General features: G+C 37.1%; 1 protein-coding gene across 8 annotated transcripts in view; it reads left to right on the plus strand.

Annotated features, from left to right (window-relative positions):
- The window catches only part of nav2b (neuron navigator 2b), a 104,085-nt gene that overhangs the window by 27,698 nt on the left and 55,670 nt on the right, over positions 1-20,717 (plus strand). For 7 of the 8 annotated variants that reach the window (XM_051884233.1, XM_051884228.1, XM_051884232.1 and 4 more), the window contains exons 4-11: positions 2,063-2,135; positions 2,218-2,470; positions 3,146-3,214; positions 3,544-3,683; positions 6,815-7,772; positions 7,856-7,965; positions 11,863-11,974; positions 13,099-13,449. In XM_051884233.1, coding sequence (XP_051740193.1) covers positions 2,063-2,135; positions 2,218-2,470; positions 3,146-3,214; positions 3,544-3,683; positions 6,815-7,772; positions 7,856-7,965; positions 11,863-11,974; positions 13,099-13,449 — 2,066 coding nt within the window. The remainder of the gene's footprint in view (positions 1-2,062; positions 2,136-2,217; positions 2,471-3,145; positions 3,215-3,543; positions 3,684-6,814; positions 7,773-7,855; positions 7,966-11,862; positions 11,975-13,098; positions 13,450-20,717) is intronic. The other variant, XM_051884231.1, reaches the window with a different exon arrangement.

Consider the following 20,717-nt stretch of genomic DNA (forward strand, 5'->3'; position numbering starts at 1 on the left):
CGGCTCCAGTGGGTTAATAAAGGCCTTCTGGAGCGAAGCGATTGTTTTTTTTACATATTTAAAACTTTATAATCTAAAATAAATAGCTTCCGGCAGACGACTGTACGCATACTGCACAAGTCGACTTGTGCCACAAGAGTAACCCTAGACGCGATGTATGACATGGAATAGCATAAGCTTAGACGCCTCTCACGGTTCAAACAAATAGGGCTTTGCAACAAAATTAAGCTCCTTTTCTCTTATATAGAAGATAGACTTCTAATTCATGACCGGTGTTTTGTTTTGCTCTATCTTCTGCACTTCCGCGTTCGTCGATGCGTTATGCGTCGGTTCAGGGGTTACTCTTCCACTGCAAATCTATAGGGCTGGGATGATGCATCGATTCTCGATCGATACAATGAATCTGGATCGATCTTGATATTTTCTCTCTCTAATTGATTCTGACCTTAGTTTTAACAGCAGATGGCACTCTAGGCTAGTTTTTAACTGCACACTCAAACGCACATAAAGAATGCTTTTATGATGCGAGATTTGTAATTTGCTTCAACCTTTTCGAACTTTATGAATGATTATTTTAGGTTTAAGTGGTGTGTGTAAAGGAACTGGATGCAGGCAGTGTATGAGTGTTTCTAAAACAGTAGTGCCATCTGCTGTTTAAAAACTAAGCTCAGAATCGATTTGAGAGAGAATTGCGATATGTCTGAAAATATCAGAATCGCTCCGAATTCTTCATATCATGAATCGAGATTCGATGTATTGTCCCAGCCCTACAAATCGATGTGTATGGCCATCTGCCGGAAGCTAGGTATTATAGTTAATAAAAAAAAAACATAATTTCCCTTCAGAAGGCCTTTATTAACCCTCCGGAGCCATGTGGAGTACTTTTACAATGGATGGTTGCACTTTTTTTGGCTTCAAAATCAGGCCCCCCATTCACTACCATTATAAAGCTTGGAAGAGCCAGGATATTTTTTAAGTATATCTCTGATTGTGTTCATCTGAAAGAAGATAGTCATATACACCTAGGATGGCTTGAGGCTGAGTAAATCATGGGATAATTTTCATTTTTGGGTGAACTAACCCTTTAAGTTCCTATTCACTGAATATCTACAGTTTAAAGGGTTAGTTCACCCAAAAATGAAAATAATGTCATTTATTACTCATTTATTACTATTACCCTTATGCCGTTCCACACCCGTAAGACCTTCTTTCATCTTCGGAACGCAAATTAAGATATTTTTGTTGAAATTCGATGGCTCAGTGAGGCCTGCATAGCCAGCAATGACATTTCCTCTCTCAAGATCCATTAATGTAAGATTCATAACGCTCCGAAGCTTCATGAAGTAGTGTTTTGAAATCGGCCATCACTATATAAGTCATTATTTTGTTTTTTTGGCGTACCAAAAATATTCTCGTCGCTTTATAATATTAATATTGAACCACTGTACTCACATGAACTGATTTAAATATGTTTTTAGTACATTAATGGATCTTGAGAGAGGAAATGTCATTGCCGGCTATGCAGGCCTCACTGAGCCATCGGATTTCAACAAAAATATCTTAATTTGCATTCCGAAGATTAACAAAGATCTTACGGGTGTGGAACGGCATGAGGGTGAGTAATAAATGACATTATTTTCATTTTTGGGTGAACTAACCCTTTAAGTCAAATATACATGACTGCAAATGAGGGCGAGTATATTATGACAGAAATTTCATTTTTGGTTAAACTGTCCCTTTAAGAAACAACCTCAGGGATGACAATGGCAGGTCTTGTTGACCTTAAAATCCTGCCGTTAACCAGCATGCTGTAGTCTGTCGTCTCGCCAGTGGTCAGGATATACATTGTAATATCACAGGAACACTGCAGGACGGACCCACGGGGTTGTAAACCACAACTCTACCCTATTGAGCACCATCTGTTTGGTTATGTTTCCTGTACACCTGAGTGTAGTGTGCAAACCGGCCGTGGTGGGGTCACATTTTCCGAGGGGAGTTGGTTATTAGGCTTGATTTCCGACAGCAAGCTCTTGATGTATGTCCGTGTTTCTCTCTCAAACAGATTGAGAACATTGATGCCTGTCTGAGCTTCCTGGCTGCTAAAGGAGTCAACATAAAGGGACTTTGTGCCGAAGGTGAGCGGACTCTTAACTAATGCTCATTAATATTTGAAACAAGATGCCAACAAGATTCTTTTCTTTTTCTGCCAAACCACAGAGATCCGCAATGGCAATCTGAAAGCCATTTTAGGCCTTTTCTTCATTCTGTCGCGCTTCAGGCAGCAGCAGCAGACTTTGAAACAGGCCTCCAGCAATGTTCAGATGCTCCAGAACAACCAGGCCCACCGATGCGCCAGTCCTGCCCTGCCTCCTCACGCCTCTCCCTGTAGCTCTCCCTGTCCTTCTCCTATCCAGCAACACTACACCTCCTCCCCATGTGCACAGAAAACACAGACAGACCTGCAGTCCAGGTATTATTCTCCAACTTATCTACTGGATAGCTTCTACATAGACAGACAGCATAGCAGCTGGATTGACAAATCAATAATCAATTTTTAATCTTTAAATAATTTGGATGGAGGGAAGGATACGATTCTTGTCGCACTGGACTTTTTCTTCCTACTTTTTATACCCTTAACATTTCCAATGATTAACCTTTCATTTCCATTTCTAACTTACAAGTTCTCTGTTATTTCCAGTGTTTTGTTAGTATAATTTATATACTATTATAGTATTTATTAATATTTTGAATTTTTATATTTTTTATTTCAGTTTTATTTTCATTTTAGTTTAAGTAATTTTATGTATTTTTGTCTTTTTTTTTTTTTCATTTTAATATTTTAGTTTTAGTGTGTATTCATTCATTTTTTTTATTTTATTTTTTTTATTTAGAATTGTAGTACTTCAACTTATTTTATTTTAGTTAGTTGCCATTTCTTAAGGCTTTTTAAGTTAAGTTTTTCATCTTATATGAAATATTAGTTATATTAGTAATAGTAGAAATATGTTATTTTTTTCAGCTTTATTTCAATTAACAAAAACATGAATCATTTTAGTTTTAGTTAACAATAACAGCACTTGCTATTTCTCTAACTATTCTATTCATCCCCTTTTCTTTCTCTTTTGTTTTCCTCTTGATCTTGAAGTCATCCATCAAAAGGCTCCAATCAGAAAAAAGCTGTGAAACTCTCAGTTGCTCAGAAAAAGAACTCTAGGTCAGCTTTCCACATTTCTACGTCCACTCTATAAAACATCACAATGTGTCTAATTTACATCTCCTTGTCCTGCTAGTAAATAACTACACAACAGCACCATCTACTGGTGATCTTGTGATTCTACACAAGCCTGTCTTGTTTCCTCAAGGCCAAAAAAAACATGTGAATCCCCTTCAATAGTCATTTTGTTCTCGATCATATGATCAGAAATGGAATTTAATATAAAAAGGTCACTGAGGTTTATTTATATAATTGGCACTCTAGTCTTGGGTCTTTGCAGCATAAATAGTTATTGTTTAAAGAGAAAGGCTGACTGAACTCTTTGTCAGGCTTCAGAGCCCCTCTGTGAGGGCGGCTGGAACGGGTGGAGAGAGTAAACCTCGAACCTCGAACACCAACAGACGCAGCCAAAGCTTCAACCAGTGTGACCGATTAAAGCCGTCAATCTCTGCCTGCGCTCATGAAAGAGGTGAGTTAATCACATTCATTTTCACAATCTTGTGTGTTATGTAAGAGTATGTAAGCAGTCATTTAGCAAAAACTGTTATTCAAGCATGTATATTTACTACAAGGAAAATCGTCCTGGAAAAAACCCCCAAAGGTTCTTGCTCAGTACATAATGAATCACTCCTTGAGGTATTCAAACCTTTTACAACCTTTTATAACCTTTTATTCAGATCTTTAACCACAAGGCCACACTGCCCATGGAATCGGCAAACTTTATTCTTGCATCATTTTTTACTGAATTACCTGTGAAAAAATGTCCTTTTCCTTGCTCAAATTGGTATTGATATTTATTGGTCAAAAAAAAGAAAACCTTTTTTTTAAGAAAATAAAACTGTTACTTTTTTAAATATATAATTAAAAACTATTATTATTAAAATACCAGTTTTAGTTTCTGAAATTAATATGTAAATATATTTCTCAAAAAGTATTAAAATAGAAAAAAAAAAAAAAAAAGAAGAAGCTATTTAGAATGTCCAAGCTGCTCTTTTCTATTCAACAAATAGTAGATTTTAAAGTCTTAAGCTCTGGAAAAAAATGTATGTATATATGTATATACACTTGTATGTATGTATATACACTACATCTGTGGCATTGTGCTGTGTGATAAAACTGCACATTTTAGAGTGGCCTTTTATTGTGGCCAGCCTAAGGCACACCTGTGCAATAATCATGAATTATTCATTCCAGTATGTGTCTCTGTCATATTCTGTGATTGCTTCTGAAAAGCGCGAGCCCTCACAAATCGCACTGTGTGAAATACAGACTGAACAGAACACTGCTGTATAGACAGATGATACGCAAACTCTGTTTCTCAGCTGGATAAAGCAAACCAGCGTCTCGCTAATAATTTTTTGATGAATGAGGATTGCAATCAAGGTAAAAAGATTGCGGTGATGTACAGTAAGCACGCGTGAGTCTGTTATATTGATGCGCAAACAAAAAGTGTAACGTTATGTCCGCTCTCGACGCACTGATCCAACATTGTATTTATGCACAGATGCATTTAAGTACATTCACGTTGTTTCCACACACATTCAGGATTTGTCAGGTGTATGTTGCTGTGTTTAGTAATTCTGAATGGAGCCATGTACTGTAGTAGGTAAATGCATTCAGGTCAAGGCAGTCGGTTTACTGCATCTACTGTACATGTGGTTCTGTTCGGTATTGCAACTTGACTTGTCTAACTGTAAACAAGCTCTTTGCTGTTGCACTGTACACATAATGTACACTGTGAATTCTGTAATGTTTTTTTTCCATGGGTGCTTTGGTGTGCATACATTTGAGTTATATGGACTCCTTATATCAGTGGATAATGAAGAGAATTTAGGTCTGTTCCTCATGCTAAGTTATCGTATGGCTTCAAAAAGCTTGAAAAATGCGCACAAGTCAATTGACTTGTACTTCATGGTACTTTTATGGTAATTCATGGGCCTTTTTGACCATAAAGATAATTTGATAGTTGTTTTCATTTTTTGAGCCAGCTGTTATTGTACATGAATTGACATTTCAAGGTCTACAATATATTTTGAATCAAATGTTTCATCATTTTCATTTGAACATTTTTCTTGCTCACAATGAGTGATCCAAACCATCCTCCCTTGATGTTCCCTTGTTTAATCTCTGAGTTGGGTAACTGCTCATAATGTTCACATTTTTATGATTCTGTAATTGCATGTTGACACATTTTTGGCACGCTGTTGTTTCATTATGGCGGGTTTGGTTTACACACTTTAGCATTTAGTTATTTAGCGTGGTTGTTTCCCCTCTAACATGACACATAGTTGAGTGACTGAGAATATGTGGAATTTTTGTATTCAAGCCATATGCATTAAGCCATCTAAAAAATAATTTTCCCCATTTGCACATACATGATGTACATGTCTGTGTGCATGCATGCATTCGTGTTTGTGTGTGTGGTTTGTGTGGACTCTCAGCTGCTGGATCTGGTGATGAGGCGTTTACTGCTCACTGATTCAGCTCTAATTAGTGTACTTGTGGCAAAACCAGTGCAAGAAGAAGCAGAGAAAGAAAAGTCAATGATAATGACAGAACTTTATATACAGTGACTTCAAACGGCTAGGAAGACAAGCGAGGAAGATGACTGTTATGAATTTTGCTCAGATTGCCTGTAAGGTAAGCGCCGCTAAACTGAGTTTTCAACAGGCTAGTAAATAAATACTGCATACAAGGGCAACCACCAGTTTAGCAGCACAGGGAAATGAAATCAGGGAAACGGGGAAATAGTAAAAGAGAGTGATCGGAACAGGTAAAATGAAACGTTTCAAATGTTTACTTAAACTTTGCAAGAGTTCGGTTTCATTACATACTGAATTTTCATGCAATTCAGACTAATTATATATGCTATTTATACTATACTGTATGTAATAATAAAAGTAATTTGTCAATTTTTAATCAAATTAGTTTTATGACAGAAAGCACATTAAAAATGTGCCTTGGAAATGGTTTGTTTATATTTATCCAAATGATCATTCTTTACTCATATCTCAAATGTCATGAAATGCTCCACAGTCAGTCTCCTTTGCCAACAATCCTAGAGAAAAGACCCTGGATCTCAAAAATAAATATTAATACATTTCTTCACATACTTCAAATGTTTCTTTTCATAGTTCATGCTTCCTTTTTTCAGCACTTCATCCAATACGCTCTCATATTTTCAAACTCCCTTGGGCGTCACATTCACTAATGTCTATGTGCAACAGCTTGACTGCACTTGCTAGCGTTTGAAAGATTTGACCCACTTTCTCTGTGCCAGAGTGACTATTTGTCCTCCTGACTTGGCAAATTGCCTGTTACAGTAGTTGAATGTACAAAAAGTGACACCAAACAATAAAAAACAATATATACCTTAAAAATTACTTGAACAATTCTGTCATTAAATGCAAATAATCTTTATTTAGGTTAAATATAAATCTCACAGAACAAAAGAAATGGAAATGAGAGAACCTCGCTCTTCACCATTGTGATATTTGACAATATGGATGTGTACTTGAGGAATTTTGGTCATCTTTTTGCAAAGTACAGAGGCGGTTGTGATGAAGAGCTTATAAAATGTTATATTTCTTGAATTTACAGAGAAAACAACCCCATCACCTATAATGGTTGATCATGGACCAATCAGCTCTTCCATTCCTCCACCCAGCTGCTCCAGCGCCACAACTACCACCTCTAAACCCTGGAGAAGCAAGTCGCTCAGCGCTAAACACACTGCTACATCCTCCATGGTCACGGTTAAACAACCAGCACCAGATTCTCTTGAGGTTCCCCCTAAGGTGATTGCCCAGAAGTCCATGCTGGAAAAGCTAAAGCTCTTCAACAGCAAAACAGGTTCCAGAGCCTCCAAGGTTGTCAGTACAGATGATGTAGATGCTGTTGAACCAGAAGAAGGCCGCCAGATTTGCCCCATCCACTCTGGAAACCAGCGGCCTGTCACCCCCAGCAGTTCCGGCAGCTCAAGTCCCAAGCTAGCGCTGAAAGGCATTGCTCAGTTGACGCTCGGAAGGGCTTTGGCACCGAAAATAACCTCGGCAAAAGCATCTGAAAAAGTTAAAGAGAAGTCAAAGCTTAAAGAGAAAGAAAAGCTCAAACAGCTTCCTGTTTCAGAACCTGAACACCTTAAAGGAGACACCAAAACTGATGGACTTGTACTAGAGTCTAAGAAGGCTGTTCCCAAAGGAAACAAAGTAAAGAAAGACAATGCCAAATCAGCCATGAGTGGAATTCCCAAACCAAGCCAAGGAGGAAAGGGTTCAGCTGCAAATAAGACTGTAACGTCGCCCCCTTGTGGGGTGGAGGGAGAACGGTTACGAAACGGAAAAATAGGAGGTCTGTCTGTGCATAAAGGGCAGAAAGACAACAGAAACTACAGCTCTACATCTAGCTTAGCATTTTCAGATGGGAAAAGTTGCCAAGATCTCAATCTTGGTGCGCAGACCCACTCAACAGCCAGCAATACGGTCAGTGTGCAACTTCCACAGCTCCAGCAACAATACAACCATCCCAACATGGCTACTGTCGCCCCATTCATGTACAGGTGACACCTTTGTGGTACTGTAATGCATTATCCTACATACTCCATAAGACTCTGAACTAGCATGCTGTCTTGTCTCTACGTAGATCTCACACTGAAATTGATAAGACTGGGCTAGTGGCAGGAGTGGAGGAAAGGAGAGAACGAACAGGCCTGTGCAGCAAATCCATCCATACTTCTCTTGAGAACCTGACAGGTAAACATTATGAGCATAATGATTCACAACACTGAGAGTGAGTACAGAAAAAATAAACTTGAGTTGCAAATACCAGTGTTGGGGAAGCTACTTTGAAACTGTAATTGAAAATAATATAACTATAATACACGCTTAAAACGATTTGGCTGAGTGCGATTATGAAATTGCGGCTTGTCACAGCTTGTCAATAAGTGTAATAATGTGCATTTGAAAAAGCAACACGCTTCAAACTTCTTTCCAAACATGAGAAGCATTTATGAATCAAAAGACAACATTTAATAACATGTTTTTACTCCAAACTCACTTCATAACATCAGTTGAGTGTTTAAACTTCTTCTGTGAGATGTCTCCTTACACAGAATAAGGCAAACAACATATTATTTCATTGTATTCTTTACAGTGATAAAGGGTATGTCGATTAGCATTGCATTATAAATATATTTTATTATCATGAAAATACCCGAGAAGGCTTGAAGAACTCCTTGTAAACCATATATTGTCGTAGTTGTGTGTTTATTAGTCATGTTTAATCGATCAGAGTGTTTCAGTCTTCTGTTTATTCAGCTACAGCGATAATGTGATGCCCATAGGGATTTCCTGGAATGACGTGCATTATATCGTACTTCTGCAGGGCATATTTGGAGTTTCTGTGTGAGAGCGCCCCCTGGCTTTCAGATGGAGCAGCATTTACTACTGATCACAGAGCCGTGCTTCACTGAGAAGCTGCGCATAAAACAATCGCAGCCTTTGCCAAATCGTGTGCGGTTTAATTTCGATTAATCATGCAGCCCTAATCCACAGTGAATAATTTCACTGATTCATAAATCATTTTAGTGAGTTGCACCATTAGCAGAATTATAGCAAATCATTTTAGTTACTCATAGCAAATCTTTATGGTGATTCACAGCAAATCTTTTTTGGTGATTCATAGCACTTCATAGCAAATCATTTTAGAGTTTCATAGTGAATATTTTTTGCAAATCATTTAACAGTTCGCTGAAATAATCGCTGAAATTCAGCTTGCTCAGGAAACCATGTGAGGTAAAAACAATTCTGTTGTTTTACCATTGTTGCAATGCTGTATGTTGCTAATATTGCTGTTACTGGGAAAAACTGTTTCAAAACAGTCTAATATCACTCTACTAAACATTTTAGTAGTGTTGCCACTTTTGGTTAGTTACTCCCCAACTCTAATGCCTAGTTAGGACAAGGTTATCTACTGTGTCTTTGTATAAAACAACACTGATTAATTATGAATAAGTGAGCAGTGTTTTCCGAACTTTGAGGCCAATGTCAGGCCAGTCTGAGGGTGAACAAGAAAACAAAACAGCACTCATCTGCATGTAAAAGGCTATGAATGTCTAGGAGTTGCCAAGGCCTACCAGCATGTGTGTCTGAGTGTATTAGAGTGAGTGTGTGTGTGTGTGTGTGTGTGTGTCCTTTCTCAGTCTGTCAGAACTTTGTGTAGAGAGAAAAACTCTTCTCCACAGGGGAAGTTCCCTGGGCTGGTGTAGACATGAGAGCTGTATTCTAATTTCCCCTCTCTTTTCCATGGAGGAAAGGAAAAGGCAGGACCGCCGTCACAAGAGCTTCTTTCACGAATCAGTCGGCACATTCTCTGGGAAAACAACTCTGAATGTGTCAGACAGACCATTTATCCATCTTAATAGATGCGTAGGAGAGTCAGGGACACGTTGCCACCAGAAAAAGCGCAGGACATTAGTAGCTCTGTGAAGTCTTCTTCTGCAACCGAGACAAAGACCTGTACCACTAGAAGAAGACCTAAATGAATCTTCTTCTTAATGGACCAAGCAGAATGTCATTGTCAGTTGGCATCTCCTCTCCGAACTGGAGGAACAAGAGATGGTTCATATGAGGACACCTTAGACGACTATTCCAGTCTCAGGAGAAAGGACAGGTTCTGGGGTGTAGACAGTTTTGCAGGACCTCTAACATCATCTAAATGGTTGACTGAACACACTCAACCAAGTGTTTTGAATGAAGGGGAGCTCAACACATTCAGCTGTGTATATCAGCTGCATTTGAGCCAACACTCTTGTGTGTGGGATGGAATTGCTCGTGTTAATGAGGAGATACTTCTAACCATGTTGGATATGTTTGAGAAGCATGAAAGTGAGTAGATGTGTGTTGGATGACTATATCTGTTTTAAAAAGCTACCTAGGAGGTATTTAAAGGGGTGATTTATTATGATTTAACTTTTTTAATTTTAGTTAGTGTGTAATGTTGCTGTTAGAGCATAAACAACGTCTGCAAAGTTACGACGCTCAAAGTTCAAATGCAAAGGGAGATATTTCTTTTAAAGAATTCTCTGTTTAAGGACTACAACAAATGGCTGGTAGGGACTACACCGAGTTTCTTCCCTGGTTAGTGACATCACTAACCCTAAAATTTACATAAACCCTGCTCCCGAGAGCACACACAAAAAAAGGGGGCGAGGCTATGTTGGGCTCAACATATTGAGTTGTTGTAGTAGAGTAGTGTTACCATGCCGTCATTTTACGCTGGACTGCTTCACAAACGAGGATCAGTTCAATGCTGGATTTGCACAAAAGATTAACATGACGACACATGCTAGTCGATGAGCTGAATCAACTTCACAGCAACTACATAAATTTATCCACTAACCATTCAGAAACATCCAGTTGCATTCTATAAGTTATAACTTCTTCCTGAGTCTCTCCATCAGTGTCCGACTCCTGTTTGAACAATGTAAGGCTGAACACCGTTACTGACAATCGTCATTTTGGCTGCGTGAGATTCTCCTGTTTTGTTGTTGTTGAGCAACTGAAGCATGAGCTGTTAAAGCTCCGCCCTCTTCTGGAAAGGGGGCCGGGAGCAGCAGCTCATTTGCATTTAAAGGGACACACACAAAAACTGTGTTTTTGCTCACACCCAAATAGGGGCAAAATTTGACAAGCTATAATAAATTATCTGTGGGGTATTTTAAGCTGAAACTTCAGACACATTCTGGCCATTATAATCATGTGCGTTAACTGCACAGCTCCAGCAGATCTTTTAAAATGTTTTTTTTATTGTTTTAGTTTTAGTTAACAATAATGAACCTGCTTAGCAGAAATCTGCCATGACAGCAGTTGACTTGAAAGACTGAATAAAGACTTTTACGCTAATGTCCGCTAGTGCCCCTTGCATTGAAAATGCAAAGCATAGCCTACTTGCTTTGCATTATGAACTTTCATCCCATCAAATATCTTTGCAAATAAAACTAAATGCTGTTTTAAACTATTCTATATTTGAAGCAGTTTGAGAGGAAGCAAGTCTTTTTTTTTTTTTTTTTTACCCAAAAGGCAAGTAGAGAACAAAGATTTAGCATTAGCCTCAGCGAGCAGTTTTGAAAGAGGTTGTTTGGGGGTTTTTATAGCCTCTAGGAATGTACTTTACCACGGCACTCGTTCTTTTACACGTTTTACATCATGTGTGAGTGTGTGTGTGTGTGTGTGTGTGTGTGTGTGGGTCCGCTGTGTACCTTCTGAGCCCCTTGTGGACCCCTCATGATCAGTAAACAGCCGTTAATCCGAGCAGCCAAATCCCCTCTCACCTACGGCATACACTGCGTGTTTATTTTTAAGCAGCGGTTGGCTAACGTTTCGTACGTTAACATTGGTGCAAGAAAACAAAAAGCTCTTTTACGCAATGCTGGGAGAATTAACTTCATGAGCAAAAGGGGCAGAGTTAGTGCTGTGATGCTAATACGGAGTTTGGAGTTGCTTCATTTACATTATGCCATGCTTCTTATGGTTTTAGCTGCATTTCAGAAGCATTTTAGGTGTGTGAATGTGTGTGTTCGGACATGTCTTAGAGTTACGGTAGCAGCTGTTTGCAGACTGTGGTGATGGTGATGAGTCTGGTTTCCTCAGGTGAGGACTCTGAAGCCAAGAGGCTACGTACTGCGAAAAACATTGCTGATCTGAGGCAAAACCTAGAAGAAACCATGTCCAGTTTGAGGGGGACGACGCACATCAGTCACAGGTAAAAACAATGTGATATATAACAATTTCTCATATATTTTGTGTATGTTTTTGACTGCTGTAAGTGGCCAAAGTTAGTTTTCTTCATCTAAAATATTACTTTTCAAGTGCTTTTATAGAATTATAAGCTTCAAATTTTTGCTTTTAAATGTTCAAAAATAGGCCCCATTCACTTCACTTGTGTAGAAGTGTCTGTTCGTAACCTCCATTTTTGGAGGAAATGAATGTGGGTTGAGTTGAAATTATTTTTTGTGGCGAACTGACGATCAACCCAAAGGTTTCCCGCTAGTGGTAGCTGCTTCTTACTGCACTTTCTCTGGTGTCGGTTTATGTTCAGACTCTAAATGACTTCAATTCAGTAGGGTTGAAGTACAACATGACATTAATAATGACTGGGCACAGAGATCACAGCACAGTTCAGAAAGCACCCCATTGTTCCCGGGTGTGTGAACCCTTTTATCTCTGGGGGTTTGCGAACTGTTAAACTCTAAATGGCTTTGAGGAAGACAGTTTGATTGGCATTAGGAGCTCATTTGGGGGGTGCCGGGTTTTTGTCTTTGCCGTGATCAGTTTGATACGCGTCTCGGCCTTCCAGGGTACAAAAGCTGGCCATGAAATCGGCTGGGGGCCACCTACTGCCTGCTAATACTGGATAAAAAGCTTGTTTTAATATCCCAATGAAACCCTGTTCTGACAGAATGCAGAATTTTGCCAGAAACTCAATGCTGCTTTTTGCTTACTTAAATTCATTTGTCACTTGGTGTTGTCAGTAGTGTTACAACACTTTTTTTCATGGATTGAAATAAAATAAAATAAAGAACAAAGTAAACAAAGAGCAGATTGTATGGGAGAAAACTTGATTCAAAACTTTTTATAAATCTGAATACCAACATTTTTGTCTTTTCCATGGAATGAAAGTGAATGGGGACTCAAAAAATGACATTAAATTCCATAAGTATCAAAAAATGATCCACATAACGTTTTAAAATTTGATATACAGCAATATTTTACATTCCCAGCTATGTATTTTCTCTATCAAATTGACAAATATTCCATGAGACTGACCTATAGTTGGTTGTTTTGTCACCTTCTCATGTTTTTTCTGTCTGACCCATCACCTGCCAGCACGCTCGAGACGACCTTTGACAGCACAGTAACCACAGAGATCAATGGGAGGGCCTTGCTTACCCTCAGTTCCCGCCCTGCTTCTGCACTGCCATGGCGACTGGGCTCATCCAGTCCTCGTCTACAAGCTGGTGATGCCCCCTCTTCAGGAAACGCGTTCGTACACCACGGCAGTGGCTGTGGGCGGCACACACACATGCATCAGACCTGCACGCACAACAGAGTGGTCTGCGGCCTTGAACTCTCAGAGAAGGTGGAGGAGCTGGAGGGCGTCGCCATGGAAACGGCAGGGTACATGAGTGATGGAGGCGTCCTGGGCAAGAGCATGAGGGTGGATGGTGTCCCCAGTGGGTGAGTGTGGTTTGATGGTGTGTTTGCAAAAATGTTTCTTTCATGTGCATAACTATTGATAGATGATGATACATCAGCTTTAAAGGTAGGGTGGGTGAATTTTTTTTTTTTGTTACACTGGTTGAAACTCTCTTCACATCCTGATGGCAATCAATAATAGAAGTGGTCTAAATATTAAAAAATGTGCATATATCTTCTGTGGAAGCCTCAGGACCAAAAAATGTTTGTCCAATCATTGCACTCGGTCCGAATGCAATGATTGGATGTCCTACGTGCCTGTCAACATATGTATTTGCATACCGCCGCGCAGATATCACGTCATCAGCGCGTTCCGTAAAGCTATGTGGACAGGCCGAGCACCACAAACACACAGAAGCCGCATTTTACAGTTCCTCCTGAACCAAAACAATGAGATTGTGCTGTGTTCACTCCATGTCATAACCGTAATCACGAGATGGCATCATGGCAACCTGTGATGTTCTACCCGGAGCTCTTATCACGTCCTCAACTCGGATTTATGCGTTTCGATGGCAAAACTATCAACGCTGAAATGAATCTGCAGCAGTCAGGTGGTACAAGTAAGAGCTCTATAAGTTGTTTATGTTCATTATTATTGTAATGTTACGTGCTTTAAGACATGTCTCGTGACGCTTTGCAGAATCTGCTGTCAGTTCATGTGTTTTGATGGAGGTGCGGCTTTGGAGACACTCTGAAGGGAGGGTGGGATTTTATGCTTTCACAACTAGCTTGCTATTGCTAACCACTCCGAAATTGCCTACCCTGCCTTTAATTGAATGATATTCGACCATAATGAGATTCACTTGGACAATTAAAAGTATTACGTTTGTGTCGTGTTGTGTTAGTAGAATTTTATATCGGTATTAGTAAGTTACTAAATACAGTTTTATTTTTATGCCACCTTTTTAAATAGTGTTTTAGTAAGCATTTAGTAATGTTTTTAATTAGCTATTTATATTTTCATATTTTCAGTTTTCTTTGTAATTTTAGTTTATTAATTTTGTTAAATGCTTTTATCATTTTTATTAGCTTTTAATGTTTCTATTCAGCATTTATTTATTTATATATATATATATATATATATATATATATATATATATATATATATATATATACCCACACACACACACACTCAGTTGGTGTAACGCGTTACTAAGTATCTAAGTATCTTACTTAGTATCTTAGTATACTTATAATGTACTTGCGTTACATACTGTAAATTAGTTCAACAGTTATGTTTAAATCAATATTGAATTTAAAATCTAAATTTGTCTTCTAAAGGTAAAAATGAACGCTGCCTCTTTAAAGTCGTTAGCTGTAGTGCAGTTGCGCGTGAGTTCGCAGCTTCGCACCAGTTGGCTGTGTAGTCGCGGTCAGAAGATGTCGGCAGAAGCGAGTGGCTGTTTTGCAGAATGGAAATATTCCAATTACTTCATTTTTTTTGACACAGGTAGGCAAGAACATTACGGTATATAAGTTATGTCCTAGGGAGAAAAAACTGCGCGCGCTCTCTGAGAGACGGTCTTCAGTCAGTGCGCTCTCAACCAAAGCGCACACACATAGCCGCCTCTCGCGAGTGTCAGATTTTCACGGTTTATTACACATAAACGTTCAAATACACACACATTTATGTCAAAATGCCCGTCTTATTCGCGTTGGTTATGTGAATGTGAACAGCATGTGTAACAGCATATTGTCTCAGTCCATTAGTGACAGCAGCCTTTAAAACATGCTACTGTCTACTACTGACTGTCTCTATTATAAATGATAATCAAACAACAAAAGAAAAGCTTTAATAAGGATTAATCTATATTTAATTTATACAGTTATGACTATGCAGAGTTATTTTTATATTAGATTATTCAATTTCTGTGGTATTTTTACTATTAGACCTACCTGGAAAAAAATATATAGCATTGTTTTATTTATATTTTTATATATTTTTACCGTGGTATCGACTTTGGAATCGAGTATTGTGCACTTTTGGTGGTATCGGCACCGACTACTAGATTTTTGGTATAGTGACATCCCTATTTGTTACTAAAAAATGTTTAAGTATTATAAAGTAAATAAAAGTATTATAGTATATGTTTTAATAAAGTTAAAATGTTTTAAAAAGCTATAAAAGGCTAAACTATTCCATGTTTGACTAAATTATTAAAAGAGTTTCCTTTCTATTGTCTATCCTTTCTATTGTCTATTTCTATGTCAAGGTTTATAGGGATTTTAAGAAGTAATTAGTAACTTATTACTTATTGAGTAATTAAATTACTTTTCAGACAGCGTAATTAGAAAAGTATTTTAAATACAACATTGATGATGTAATTAGTAATTAATTACTTTTTTGAAGTAACTTACCCAACACTGTGTGTGTGTGTGTGTGTATATATATATAATATATATATATATATATATAAAATACACATACACATACACATAAAAACAAAATTACTGTAAGACATGACCGGTATCATACAGGTAAGAATGCATCTCTTTGCTGCTGCCTCTGGGTGGCGCTCTTTAGTTAGTCCTTTTTAACTAGTTTATTTTGAGTGAGTTACTTCCAAAGAAGAGAAATTAGAATCAATCGATTTTTAATTGATCAATCAACTTTTTTGAATAAGCAAAATTTTGATGATAGCTACAAAAATGTGCAATTGATCTTTTTTTAACGTCCACAAGTTTTAATGTCCGTTATATATCAAAAGATGCAGTGTTAGTGCAAGTGCGCAGTGGCTCGACGCACCCTCCACTGAATTCCTACTGTGTCCCATGAGTGGCTAGCCACAACTTTTTAGCATGTAATCATGTAACGCCGATCCAGCTTTCTTTATTCACTTCACTCTTTCATTGTGTCGTTCGCTAGGAGCTCTGCCAGTTTTTGCCTGCATGCTCAAAGTCCCCGGTATACTGCTGTGGTTTGTGGCAACATGCAAATTACAGTATGTTTAGATGGCTTTGTTTCTTGGCTCTCAGTTTTGTTTTGGACCATGCAATCACATCCCAATCTCGCCTGCTTCTGTATGCAGCTTTAAGTAGCTACTGACATAAATGTGCATTAGAGTCTCACTGCTGTACGATAACATTTTAGAAGCCTCAATAGCTCTTTCATGTTAGCAGTTGTTTTGTTCATATGTCTGTTATCAGCTGTTAATTTTGCTGTCTGTAAGTAGGACATGAAAACGCAACATGTAGCCTGTGGCAAGAGGACGGGAGTCAAGGGTCATGGGAAATATTCATGGTTAAATCCTGAGAGAGGGTGAATATATGAATATTTGGGGCACAGAGAGAAAGAGAGCACTTGAACTTACCTCGCAGAGATGCATTTAGCTGGCTTTTCATGGAAAAATCTGCAACCTTTTGACCCCATGGAAGATATCTGAGGTTATATCTAAATTTGGAAATGCGACTAAATGCACAAACACAGCAGATGCAGAAATGTCATGTATGATCTTTCCCTAGTCCTGTTCAAACAGGAATCAGACAGACACCTTTTATTGGATTCTCATATTCCTTCTGCTCAGTGCTGAATTCCAGTAGAGTGATTCTGTCACCACAAGAAAATCTTTGTGAGACATTTGATCATAGTTGGAAAGCTTTTAAGCCCAATTACTGAGACCATATATGGATGGATTTTGAAACGCAGTCAACATTGGGTACTTACAGCAAATTCTGTTTCTAAAACCTGATGCCTTGGTTTGGATTAGTGTGTTTTTACTAGCTTATCTTAGTACTATCTTAGTTACATGTTCGAATAATCGGATAAAGACAACATAAAAGGCATTTAAACAAGGTTTTGTGGGAGATTATGTAGGGAGAGTATTGATTTTATCCACTGAGATTTGATTGAATTGTGGATGCTTGTATATATTTTTTTTTATTTTATTTTTTATAAATTTCATTTCATTTTATAAACATTTACAGAATATTTTGTTAGAATTTGGAGGACAAGTACTGATTTTATCCATTGAGATTTGATTGATTGTTTGTTTTATTTTTATTTTATTCTATTTTTAATAACTTTTAACTGAATATTTTTTTAGAAAAACATAAAGAATGGGAACTGATTTTATCCATTTGGGTTTTGATTGAAATGTAGATGCTATTTTTTATGTAAAAACATTCATTTTATTTTATTTTTTCCTGCTCATATTTATTTTTCCTTGCATAGTGTCAGTTGTATCAACTGACACTATCGTGAGAAATGTATTACATTTCGATGATAATAGAAACAAATGTTTTTGTTTTTTAAAACAGGGGTTTTAAACCAGAACACCAGGCTATTATTTGATTTTGATTATACGTTGTCTATCTATCTGACAGTCTGTCGAGACTGCTGTTGAATGACTTGCAGTGGGTTACTAGGTCAGGGCAAATGAATAACCTCCATGGGAAAGAGTGTTTAACTAGTGTTTAACAGTAACCAAAGTTAAACAGAAGCCGTTGATCCCAAATGTGCCTAGTAACACACTTGTCATGGAAGTATATAATAGGAAATATTGTCCAGTCATAACATTTAAGCAGACATTATTCACAATCATAGATAACCTCTACAAAAAGTACAATGCTAATACAGTTCAGTGATGTTATCAGATGGCGGTACTTTGATGTATACCATGGTATTGTTTATTTACCAAATTCATGTACCATGCCGAGATTAATCAGTTTATTCAATGTTAAATGGTCTCACAAATCTACTAAAACACATAGTTTTGTTGCTAGATGCTTTGAAAATTAAGATTGATCAACCACAGGATTGTGAAATTCATATTTCCTGCCTTCTGATCTTTCTGATCTGAATCACACCTGATGATTCATTTATTATTTAATTACCTGAACTGAAAAACATAAATCATTAGTTTGGCGTGTGCTGTTTTGAAGTGTCCCACCTGCTCAACAGGTTAGTCATCCGCCCTGATGATGAAACGCAGTCACCTGACTCAGAGTGTGATTGCTTCACAGCAGGAAATGAGAGATTAAGGTAAAGGATGTGTGTCTGTTAAGATGCTGTGCCTTCACCATCTGCAAACTTAACAACCAAAACTAACTCACGCCCATTATAATCACTAATCTGATACTGTAAAAATGCTTATTTTTATATTGTAAATCTGCTTAATTATATATTACTTGTTAATGTTACTGTATGTAAACATTTATTAGATTATATCATAACACTTTTACTATAATGTTACATTTTTTAACATTAGTTACTTGTAATAGTTAACAAACTAAAAATGAAAAATTTTGTAATCTTATATGTTAAAATTCAACTTTTAATGCATTATTAAATTCAAATGTTGTATCTGTTAATATTATTTAATGGACCTGAGCAAATATGAACTAAAAATAAATGTATTGATAATTGTGAAATTAATGTTAGTGTTAATGTTATTGTAATGTGTATTACTAATTGTAATATCTTTAACAGGATGAAACATGTAATTGTTCTGTTAAATCTAATAACAAAAATTGTGAAATAGTTTATATACCACCACATAGTACATGGTCAAAATCTATTATTTTTTTTACCAGTACAATTTATTTACTTTAAATATAAAATTGTTGAAAAACATACACATTCTTCTTTGAAGAATAACATTCATAATAAATAACATTTAATTGTATATTATATAAATATTTATGTAATTACTGTAGTTAGTGCATTTGTTCATAATTCATTGTGTGTGTGTGTGTGTGTGTGTGTGTGTGTGTATGTATATAACATTTAGGGATGTTAAGGTTCACCAATTCGCATCGGTGCATCGGCATAAAAGTTAACGATGCGATGCATTGATTTAAAAAAGTGTGCATCGGATACCAGTTGACATTTGTATCACGTTGACATTTGTATCACGATGCATCGTTTCTAACATATTTGCATCTGTAAAAACTGATTTATTTATATATTATTATTATTAGTAGATGCACTACACTTTTATTATTTAGAAAGTGAGCAATAATTTGTGACCAGTATTTTATATGTAGATTGATTTCTCCTCTCTTAACTGTTTCTCAAGCGTGTTCTATCGTCATATCATATACACACCGAAACGCGTCACCCGTCAAAATAAAACCTCGATTTAACTTGTTACAGAAATATAGCCCTATTAGGCTACTATTGCAGTACTATGTACTACTATTGTATTACTATTGTACGGTATAATGTAACACTACTACTAATAATAATGCAATAATTAAGATTTTATTTTTGAAGGAATAATCACACAATTTTTCATCCACGTTGTGCAGCACTTTGTTTAAATTTCATTTGATTAAAAATAAATGAATGTTTTATGCCTTCGTTTGATTACCAGAAAAATTAAAAATACACAGCACAGAATTTCTGGGGGTCCTATTCACAAAAATTCATAGGGCCCTATTTTTGTAAACAAATTGAATTGCATAGCATCACATTTTGCATTGAATTGCATTGTGTTGAATCGAATCGAAATCGGATCACACTGCATCGTAATAGGGGTGAATCGTATCGCATCGCGTTGGTAGTTGCTTCATATGTATCTTTAATGTATCGTATTGCATCGGCCTCAGTTATAGAGATGCACATTCCTTATATATATATATATATATATATATATATATATATAGTTCAGTCATGAAACTCTTCCGAGCAGCTAGTTGGTTCACTTTTAAAGCCAATTGGTTGTTCAATCGTTCTGTTTTGTTCTATCTACGTAAGTATACTATTTATTCCTGACTTTGAATTGGATCAGATCATTGCAGTGCACCATGGGATTTCGCTTGCCCTCATCTTCCCCAGCACCAACTGCCTAGATCTGCTCAGGGGGTTCTCCCTATGTTTCCTTGCAGCAGCCTAAATTCAATGTTTTCATTTGCATTTTAGATGTATTCTCACTCATCCAGCAGCAGCAGAGACCTATGAGACCGAACCTATGTACATTCCATGTATATTAATAAATGCTGTTTATATTAATTCCAAGAGTTGTCATGATTGAAATATATATTAAGATTTGTTAATATAAAAACATTTTTTTTTTTTTTTTTTTTTTTTAAACAGTTCAACAAGGTGTTATTCAGTATTATTGTGTTGTAGTAGTTCTGTCATGCATGAGATGTTGTTCATTGGAAATCATATTACCCCGAAACGTTAAGCTTATCTGGTATTTGATCAGCCTGTTATCAGCTCTGCTCTCCCCCTGCTGTAGTTTTGAGTGTTTGGTTCGTGTTGCTTGTCGCCAGAGGGCAAATGACTGTCCTTTGAGAACCTGTAG

The sequence above is a fragment of the Ctenopharyngodon idella genome, chromosome 24 (genome assembly GCF_019924925.1).
Source record: "Ctenopharyngodon idella isolate HZGC_01 chromosome 24, HZGC01, whole genome shotgun sequence".
Classification (NCBI taxonomy): Eukaryota; Metazoa; Chordata; class Actinopteri; order Cypriniformes; family Xenocyprididae; genus Ctenopharyngodon; species Ctenopharyngodon idella.